General features: G+C 35.9%; 1 protein-coding gene across 1 annotated transcript; it reads right to left on the reverse strand.

Moving 5' to 3' along the window:
* Positions 1-9,700: 9,700 nt before the first annotated feature.
* LOC141649169 (uncharacterized) lies at positions 9,701-10,132 on the reverse strand. The gene has a single exon (XM_074457865.1). It carries the CDS (start codon positions 10,130-10,132, stop codon positions 9,701-9,703), a length of 432 nt encoding a protein of 143 aa, XP_074313966.1.
* Between the last annotated feature and the right edge of the window lie 1,211 nt (positions 10,133-11,343).

Consider the following 11,343-nt stretch of genomic DNA (forward strand, 5'->3'; position numbering starts at 1 on the left):
AGAAAACGGTTTTCTTACAATGGTGATGAGACGGAAATGGGCACAAGCAAGGACACCTTCCTATGCTTGTTCTTGAGCTCACTAACATGGGATGATCCTCCAAAACTCTATAGGTTAAATAATATGAACACCTCCTCTTAGTTGCACCAAGATTTCACCCAAAAATTACTAATTTCATTAACTAGATTAAAAAAGTAATAACCCTCAATATTATTTGAATTACTACCTTAGTAATTAGATAACCTAATATGGTTGTAGTGAGATAATAGTGAGAGGTTTGAATGTGAATTATAGAGGAAAAATGAAAACAACTTTTCTTCTCTCTCCATGAACCTCACGGCACACACACACACACATGTGTGGGTAAATGTTTCACTTAAAATAATGTCATGCATAATGGGTAGTGTGTTAGTGGAATGCATAATGATTAAAGCTTGTAGGACTAGTCACTTTCACTAGTAAAGTGTGATTTTAGAAAAGAACAAACATCATTATGTTTGTCTACTAAAAAATCGGGTCACGTATGCAAAATAGGTCCGTTTCGATTTTCCGTATTTGTCCGACAAATGCGTTTAAATCGTATGCTTAATTATCTTGTGTAACTAAGTATTAATGTGATCATATAACAATTATATGGTACAAATTAATAAGTACTATACACTTAACTCTTAAGTAATTTTTATCATTATATTAATATATAATGAGTCCTACAATGCCCAATTTAATTAATTTACAATTACTTTGTAAATATATTAACCAATTTCCTCTACCTCAAAATATATACAAAACCTCAACTAATTTAATGCATTAACTCTTAATCATTAAATTAATTCTTATTTAATCACATTACAATAAGATATAAAATTTCATTAATCAATCATCACATAATTGAATAATAAACTTGCGTTGACTCGAGTTCCAAACTCGACCTCAACAAAACTCACACAATTAAATATATATATATATATACACACATATATATATATATATACATATATATATATATATATACATATATATATATATATACATATATATATATATATATATATCAAATACACGTATATATAAATTTCAGGGACTGATCAACCCGTATCAAATACTTTTGATTAGAAATATTTGTGTTCCATCCTTTAGGTGTGACCTCAAGGGATCAATTCTCTTGTCCTATTACATCATCTCCCACTCAATGCAAGGTGTCTTGCAGGTCTTACTTGCATTTGATCATATCTTGAGTGGTTTCCTCGATCTGGAGAGTAACTGTCTGACCGGAATTTGTTGGAGTTAGTGTCCTGCACAATAGTGCGTTTACATAATAAATCTCATTAAAGGAATATCATCAGATATTTAATTATTTGATCCTCGTCAGTTGATTAACGTAAATCGATAACGGTTGGCTGACTAGAGTTTGACGTTATTGTCGTGAGACGGCGGTGATCAAATGACCCCTTTCGGTCACACCTAAAGGAACGAACCCCAATTGACAACTAATTAATTGTATGAGATACAATTTATTTAGTCCCTTGATTTATAGACTAAGAGGTTAGTCGATTATTTTTAGAGAGATTTCGAGTTGCGAACTCGAGGCACGGCAGTTATTATTTAATTATGTGATAATTGAATAATAAATTTTGGGAGACGGGTTTTAGTTAATTAATTGTTAATTCACTAAAATTGTACTAATTGATTAATGTGATTAATATTAGTACGTAAATAATATGTGTAGTGGTACACGTATATTTACGGAGTGATTTGGACGAATTAATTATGGAAATATTTAAACATGAAACGATGTTTAAAATAAAATTACACGTATTTGTGCGACAAATATAAGAACCAACATGGACCCGTAAATGGGCAAGTGAATCGTGTAAAATAGAGTTGTGGATGATTAGGAACATAATCATTTCACCTTACTTTATATACTTCCATAAGTTATCGTATAATAGATTTTGCATGTGATGTAAGATTAAAAAATATAAGACAATTTGAACACTCCACCTCTACCTCACTCCACTGGTTTTCCCCCTCTTTATAGAGCAAATTGTTGTTCATTTTTCTAGTGTTCACTTGTACATTTTGCATGTGATATCTTTATTTGGTCTTCCTCTCTCTAAAATAATATACATCTTTACTAAGAAGTTAGTAATCAAATTTTATTACTAAGAAGTGTTAGTAATATTACAAATAATATCAAGGGTATAATTTTAACAAGTTTCTAGTAAAATACTTGTTAGTTTTGGGTTAAGTTCTTGGGTGCATCTTGAAGGAGATCTCCTCTTTGAAGATTTTTTTAAGAGGATCATCCTTTTATTATAAGCTCAAGAACCATCAAGGTAGGAGATCTTGATTGTTCCCAAATTACCATAAAATCAATGTAAGGAAATTATTTTTCCTTTAACTTTCATTTTTATGCTTTTATATTTGCATGCATGTTACATAGATCATCAAAATGATAAATTATGAGATAATTTAATTTTTAATTAGAGAGTCTAATATGGATCTATGATCTTTCAAGTGGTATCAGAGCTTAGGCTTGTAATTTGCATGTTGATTTTAAGCATATTAATGAATTATGAGATAATTTATAAAAACTCAAAAATTGTGTTAGAAGAGGTTTTAGCACGAAATTTTTGGGGCATGCATACCTACTGATCTTAAAAGGTTTGTGGTTAAGTTTGGTGATTTATGAAGTTATTTTGCTAGTTTTTAATGATTTTTTGTAGAAAACCGAGTCAAAATGCCGTATTTTAGTTAAAGATTGACTAAAAATAGTTAAAAATTGATTCGGTTCATGGAATATTTATGGTATTTCATGCATGTTTTCTACTATTTGTATGCAAAAGGTTGAAGGTTGGTTTGAGTGTTTTGCATGTTTATTGATTTTATGAAATAAAAGTAGATAAAAGTGAAATAAATTAATCATAATTTTGAAACGTTTGATTCTACCTTTGATAAATTTATGTACATTTAAAAATATTATTTAAATGTTAAAAGTGAATTTTAAAATGTATTTTCACCTTGTTTTGATGTTTATTGGTTTTAGTGGTTAAAAACCGATAAATATCGATCTTTTTCTTCATAAATTTTATCCGGATTTTTGGGGCAGTTTTTCTAACATTTTGGTGTTCTTGGGAGTGTTCCAGAATACTCAAAAAATTTTGTTTCAATTTTTTTGGGTAATTTTTCAATTATTTTGGATTTTTACTTAAATATGATTTTACCGATTAAATCAGCAAAATATCACCAAATCAAACTAATTATTTATCATAAAATTAGTGAGGACTAATTTTGAGGTTCAAAACAGTTTGGACAATTAGTTTGGACTTAAATGAGAATTAAGAGTTGATTATTGATTTTTACATGTTAAAAATCGATTAAATCCACAAAAACCGAGATGGATACCAACGATTGATAGATAGGGCGATTTTGGCATGATTTTACAGCATTATAAGCATATTTATTTAAGTTTAATGAATGATTGTAATTTATTTAAAGTATTTATCTTGTTGTACCTAGTATGACCTAGTTTAATTTTAATCGTTATTACCCGAAATGAATGGGAATATCGATTTGTTTGTAATTAAATACGATCTCGTATCGTCGGTTTGTAATTAATTAATAGTTTTATTTATTTTATTAATTAATGTATAATAGGAATAGCTATGTAATTCAATTGTAATAGTTATTCTTACCGGGCGTTTCAAAAGACGGATTACATCGAGACGGAGTCTATTTTTGGAAGGTGTTCCAAATCCCATAAGAAGGAGCCACTTATGGAATGAAGAGGCAAGGGACCAAGGAGTTGGTTTCCGAAATGTAATAGACTAGTTTTTATTAACTAGGTGGCCATACTAGGATTTATTCATATGCTTACTTGTTTGCTTGTTTTATTTTCGCGCATGCCAAAATCGCCATTCACATGCATTTTATTTTCGCGGTTGTCAATTCACGTCATTTACATTCACCGACTTAATTCACTTATAAGGAATTTATGACTAAATTGACAAGATCTCTCACATAACTAAAATTGAGATTAGCCTTACCAATTAGTAACACCTATGAATCTCTTGTTCATTAGAGCCACGCTCGCCCAAGCGGGGTGTTCTCTTTTTACCTTGGGTAAGTAGGGTGGTAAACGGTTATCACACGCTAAAATTGATTGGACTCAACGGGATATAAGACGGTCTTGTGTTCCGGGGCTAGTAGATGGATTTAAGGAAATTCGTCGACCAAGAGTTCTAGAGGTAGAATTAGTCAACGTGACTTACCGAATTTACACAATTATTGGATGTTTCGCCCAAGCGATGCTCATTTTTGTTTAATATTTGGGTCTTGGAATCATTTATATAATTTAGTGGGAGATCATTATATAAATGCTAAAACTTGTTAAACATGTTTTTACAAGTAATTTTTTAAAACAATGGATGTTAATTTTTCCTTTTTGTTATAGCATTTTAATTCGCAATGGAAACTTCATCAACTCCATCGACTACTTCACTAGGCAAAGATTCATGGCTAAGGTCTGTAATGGACAAATGTATCTTAAAAGATGACGGTAGTAACTTTCTTGAATGGGAATCCAACATCAAAAGTGCCGCGTTGTCCGACAATGTGCTCACTTACTTGACCGATGCTCTTCCCATCAAGCCCGGTCCAAGGGCATCATCGGCGGTGCGGACCGCCTATGATGACCATGTGAGGATGTCTAATGATATCAAGAATGTGTTGATATAGTCGATGTCCCCAAAGCTCAAGCTATCATGCATTTCTTTAAATGCGTACGAGATATTCACTCGTATGATCACTATGTTTTCACAAACACCTAAAGTCCGTCAATACGATGCGGCGGCACGCTTCTTTGAAGCTAAGCTTGAGAGGGGCCAAAAGGTTAGTCCCCATGTACTCAAAATGGTCGAATATGTCGACATCCTAGAGCGTCTAGGGTGTAAGATTCCTAAGACTCTTGTGGTGGATCGTATCCTCCACTTACTTCCCACCAAGTTTGCCCACTTTAGGGTAAACTACAACATGAATGACATGGATAAGAGTTATCATAAAATTCATGCACTCCTCACCCAAGCGGAGAGGGATATGGAAGCTAGTGGGAGTGAAAAAGGAGATGTTTTAACCATGAAGTTAAAGAACATGTCCCTTGGAGTTAAGAAAGGAAAAGGGAAGGAAAAGTCTCAGTTCAAGAAATCGTCAAAGAAACATGACAAGGGAAAGGGGAAGGTCGTTGAGAATGGCAATCCCAAGGCAAAAAGTGTCAAACTCTACGAGGACGAATGTTTCCATTGTAATGGGAAGGGGCATTATAGGAGGAGTTGTCCCAAATACTTGGAGGATCTCAAGGAAGGGCGTGTGACGCCTATTGGTATGATTTCCTCTCTCTATGTGATAGACGTTAATTATGCTTGTACTTCCACTTGGGTACTTGATACCGGATGTGGCTCTCACCTTTGTAATCATTTGCAGGGTTTAAGGGACGTGCAAGCACTAGCAAAAGGTGATGTGGATCTCCGCATGGGCAATGGAGCTAGAGTAGCCGCCGTTTCCGTAGGGACCTATGTGCTCACTTTAGCTAGTGGTCTAGAGTTGTATTTAAATAAGTGTTATTTTGTACCAACTTTAACCAAGAACATCATCTCCATTTCCGCGTTAGACGCGGAAGGCTTTTATTTTATGATTAAGGACAAGTGTTGTACTTTTTCTTTTAATGATGTGGTTTATGGCAAGGCCTTTTCAATTGGAGGCATTTATGTTTTAAATGATGTTAATGACGTTTATCATGTGAAAACTAAGTAGCTCAAAACGGGTGATCCAAACGAATCCTACCTTTGGCATTGTCGTTTAGGCCACATAAACGAAAGACGCATTAAGAGACTTGCTTCATCAAAAGTGCTCAAACCATTTGGTTTCGAATCTTATGGTACATGCGAGTCTTGCCTTCAAGGCAAGATGACTCGTGCACCTTTTACGGGAAACGGGACACGAGCTAGTGAGGTTTTGGCTCTCATACATACGGATGTGTGTGGACCATTAACCATCACCGCTAGAGGAGGTTTTCACTACTTCATTACTTTTACTGATGACTTAAGTACATATGGGTATGTCTACTTAATAAAGAACAAGAGTGAAGCCTTTGACAAGTTCAAAGAGTTCCAAAATGAAGTAGAGAACCAATCGGATAAAAAGATTAAGACCCTACGATCCGATCGTGGTGGTGAATATCTAAATTATGAATTTGATTCACACCTAAAAGATTGTGGTATAGTATCACAATGGACTCCTCCTGGCACACCGCAATTAAATGGTGTGGCCGAAAGGAGAAACCGAACTTTACTAGATATGGTTCGGTCTATGATGAGTCTAACTGAGCTTCCTAGTTCATTTTGGGGTTTTTCCCTCTTGTCTGCAACATTTTCACTAAATCAAAGCCCGACTAAAGCGGCCGATAAGACTCCATATGAGATATGGACAGGGAAAGTCCCTCATTTGTCATTCATGCGTATTTGGGGTTGTGAAGCGTACGTCAAGATCAAGTCCGACAATAAGCTTGCACCAGTGTCCGACAAATGTCTTTTTGTAGGATATCCAAGGGAAACACGTGGCTATTACTTCTACAATAAACACGAGAACAAAGTGTTTGTGGCTCGTGATGCTGTCTTCCTAGAAAAGGAGTTTATTTCTAGGAGACAGAGTGGGAGAAAATTTGAACTTGAAGAAGTTCGAGAGCCACAAACCGAGAATGAGGTAGAGGAGAACGTGGAGGATAGTATTCCCTCCTCCCTTGAAACGGTAATTGTTCCTAGAAAGTCAAGTAGGATTTCTAATCCACCTGATCGCTACCTTGGTAACATCGAAGAGGATGGTGTTTTGTTACTTTTGTAAAGTGATGAACCCACTACCTACAAATCGGCCATGTCTAGTCCCGACTCCTTGCTTTGGCTAGAAGCTATGTGATCCGAAATGGATTCCATGTAGAGAACCAAGTATGGGACTTGGTGGATTTACCTGAGGGAGTGCGACCCCTTCAATGTAAATGGATATATAAAATTAAGCTCGGGGTGGATAAACATGTGGATGTTTACAAAGCTAGATTGGTGGCAAAAGGTTTCACCCAAGTTCATGGTTTACACTATGACGAAACTTTCGTTCCAGTCACTATGCTTCGGTCCATTAGGATAATCTTAGCGATTGCCGCATTTCATGATTATGAGATTTGGCAAATGGATGTCAAAACCGCCTTCTTGAATGGGATTCTAGAAGAAGAGGTGTACATGATACAAACTGAAGGTTTTATGGATACATCTAACCTTAAGAAGGTGTGTAAGCTTAAAAAGTCCATCTATGGTCTTAAGCAAGCATCTAGGAGTTGGAACCATCGCTTTGATCATGTTATTAAACAATACGGTTTCACTAGAAGTGTGGAAGAACCGTGTTTATACATGAAGTTTAGTGGGAGTAAGGTTGCATTCCTTGTCCTATATGTGGATGACATATTGCTCATCGGGAATGATGTTCCATCGCTCACTTCCGTTAAGGAGTGGCTAGGGAAACACTTCCAAATGAAGGACTTGGGAGAGGCACAACGAATCTTGGGTATCCGGATCTATAGGGATAGGTCCAAGAGGATACTAGCATTGAGTCAAGAAGCTTATATTGACAAAGTTCTTGACCGGTTCAATATGAAAGACTCCAAGAGAGGATTTCTACCTATGGGCCAAGGGATTACTTTGAGCAAGTCACAGTCTCCCTCCACCCCTAAGGAAATTGAACACATGAAGACCGTCCCTTATGCTTCCGCTGTTGGGTCTATCATGTATGCTATGATTTTCACTCGTCCCGATGTTGCGTATGCCTTGAGCATGACAAGTCGTTATCAAGCCAAGCCTGGTGAGAGTCACTGGGTAGCCGTAAAGAACATCCTTAAGTACTTGAGAAGGACTAAGGATTCGTTCTTAGTGTTTGGAGGAGAAACTGAGTTGCGTGTAAGAGGTTACACGGACGCAAGTTTCCAAACCGATCGGGATGATATGAAATCCCAATCCGGCTATGTGTTTATGCTAAATGGAGGAGCTTTTTGCTGGAAGAGCTTCAAGCAAAGCGTTACTGCGGATTCTACAGCAGAGGCTGAGTACCTTGCAGCGTCTAAGGCTGCAAAGGAAGCTGTTTGGATTAGGCAATTCATGGAGGGACTAGGAGTAGTCCATTCCGCCGAACATCCTATCACTCTATATTGTGATAACAGTGGAGCTATTTTTCAAGCCAAAGAGCCAAAGTCTAGTAACAAATCTAGACACATTGAAAGGAAATACCATGTAATTAGAGATTATGTGGAAAGGAAGGAAATTGACATTTGTAAGGTTGGGACAGATGATAATATTGCTGATCCTTTAACCAAGCCTTTATCAAAGGCTAAGCATGATGGTCATGTCGTCGCAATGGGATTGATAGGAGTATGTAATAATTGGATAGTGTATCTCTTATTATATATATGATAATCACATTCATTGTTTTCACATTCATTCTTTTATGAATCTTTTGTTTAGTGTGACTAAATTTTAAATACCTTGTTTATCTGAATAAGTTGTGGAGACAATGTTGAACAATATTCAAGTGAATAAGATGAACATTGTATTTTGTCCCTAGTCACTTAATGAGGTGACGTCTCGGAGTGACTAGATTGTAAGTCGATTGACGGTTGTTCAACACCATAAGGTCATACGTGATGACTGGTCGATTACATAGGCAGAGTGTGTGACACTTTGCCGGGCAGTGACCATTTAGAGAGTCCCTAAGTTCTATTATAGACGCCTGGTCGTGGCGGGGATCTCTAAGATGTTATAATGAGTCGATTCTTTTGACTGGAGACTATTATCTGAGCAAGTGCAGTTTCCGAGTGACTTTGGTTTTTGTCCTAGGTCGTGCCGTGAAATGAGGCCAAAAGGGCATTTACTAGGTCATGGTAATCTATATTGTGCAATAGGATAGATAGGGCATACAAGAATTGTCCACCCACGTTGGGTAAACTATATCTCAAGGCCACTCGAGGAGTTAATGACTACAAATCCGTGGCCACGCTCGAAAGTAATCTGTGAGAGATTTTTCCGGTCAGGTAGTCACACTCCCGATCGAGAAAACCACTCGCGATATGTTCATGTGCAAGTGCGACCTGAAAGACACCTTGCATTGAGTGGGAGATTAAAACGGACAAGAGAATTGGTAGCGCACACCTTGTGTCGGACAAGTGGGAGATTGTTGGAGTTAGTGTCCTCCACAATAGTGCGTTTACATAATAAATCTCATTAAAGGAATATCATCAGATATTTAATTATTTGATCCTCGTCAGTTGATTAACGTAAATCGATAACGGTTGGCTGATTAGAGTTTGACGTTATTGTCGTGAGACGGCGGTGATCAACTGACCCCTTTCGATCACACCTAAAGGAACGAACCCCAATTGACAACTAATTAATTGTATGAGATACAATTTAATTAGTCCCTTGATTTATAGACTAAGAGGTTAGTCAATTATTTTTAGAGAGATTTCGAGTTGCGAACTCGAGGCATGACAATTATTATTTATTTATTTTTTTTTTTTTTGCAAAAAATTATCATTTCATTTCATGAAGAAAGAAATTACAATGAGGATTTGCAAAAGCTATCCACTAGAAAAATCAACACCTATACAATGCTAATTACACAAACTATCCTCTATGAGTTTATACTGGGGGTGATGCTTCCACATGAGCAATCGTACAATGACAAAAAACTTGATTTTTCTGACAAGCCCAAGTACAGTACGAGAGTGACCTTGAAAGATTCTGGTATTTCGCTCATTCCAAATCTGATGAACAGAGGTAGTAAGAGCCACATGAAACCAGGCTATCTGCCAGTCCCTAGCTCCTATGAGAGGAAAAATCAACTCATCATGAAGGGAAAGACCCATCCTCATATGACCCATCCAGGCTAGAATCTGATGCCAAACAGAAGCAGAGAAGGAACATTTAAAGAACAGATGATCCTGAGACTCCTCTTCATGTTCACAAAGGGAGCATCTGTTAACAAAATGCATACCCCTAAGCTTGAGATTAACAATAGTAGCTAGTTGATTCTGAACAGCCATAGAGCTAACAATTCTATGTCCAGGAAATGACAGTTATTATTTAATTATGTGATAATTGAATAATAAATTTTGGGAGACGGGTTTTAGTTAATTAATTGTTAATTCACTAAAATTGTACTAGTTGATTAATGTGATTAATATTAGTACGTAAATAATATGTGTAGTGGTACACGTATATTTACGGAGTGATTTGGACGAATTAATTATTGAAGTATTTAAACATGAAACGATGTTTAAAATAAAATTACACGTATTTGTGCGACAAATATAAGAACCAACATGGACCCGTAAATGGGCTAGTGGACCGTGTAAAATAGAGTTGTGGATGATTAGGAACATAATCATTTCACCTTACATTATATACTTCCATAAGTTATCTTATAATAGATTTTGCATGTGATGTAAGATTAAAAAATATAAGACAATTTGAATACTCCACCTCTCCCTCACTCCACCGGTTTTCCCCCTCTTTATAGACCAAATTGTTGTTCATTTTTCTAGTGTTCACTTGTACATTTTGCATGTGATATCTTTATTTGGTCTTCATCTCTCTAAAATAATATACATGTTTACTAAGAAGTTAGTAATCAAATTTTATTACAAAGAAGTGTTAGTAATATTACAAATAATATCAAGGGTATAATTTTAACAAGTTTCTAGTAAAATACTTGTTAGTTTTGGGTTAAGTTCTTGGGTGCATCTTGAAGGAGATCTTCTCTTTGAAGATTTGTTAGGAGGATCATCGTTTTATTATAAGCTCAAGAACAATCAAGGTTGGAGATCTTGATTGTGCCCAAATTACCATAAAATCAATGTAAGGAAATTATTTTTCCTTTAACTTTCATTTTTATGCTTTTATATTTGCATGCATGTTACATAGATCATCAAAATGATAAATTATGAGATAATTTAATTTTTAATTATAGAGTCTAATATGGATCTATGATCTTTCAGAATTATCTACCGTAGATACCTTCCGAGCGTGGCCACGCATTTCCAGTTCACTACTCCTCGAGTGGCCTTGAGATTTCAAATAACCCTGACAAGGGAGTGGACAATTCCTATCGCACTATTCCCTTTGTCTAGCCACAACTCATCATGACCCAAAAGAGGCCCATTTGACCTCATTTACGAAAGTCGTCGAGCATAATTTAAAGTCACTCAGAAACTGTGCCAACTTGGGTGAACAGTCTCTAGTCAAAGAATTGACT

The sequence above is a fragment of the Silene latifolia genome, chromosome 3, assembly GCF_048544455.1.
Source record: "Silene latifolia isolate original U9 population chromosome 3, ASM4854445v1, whole genome shotgun sequence".
Taxonomy (NCBI): domain Eukaryota; kingdom Viridiplantae; phylum Streptophyta; class Magnoliopsida; order Caryophyllales; family Caryophyllaceae; genus Silene; species Silene latifolia.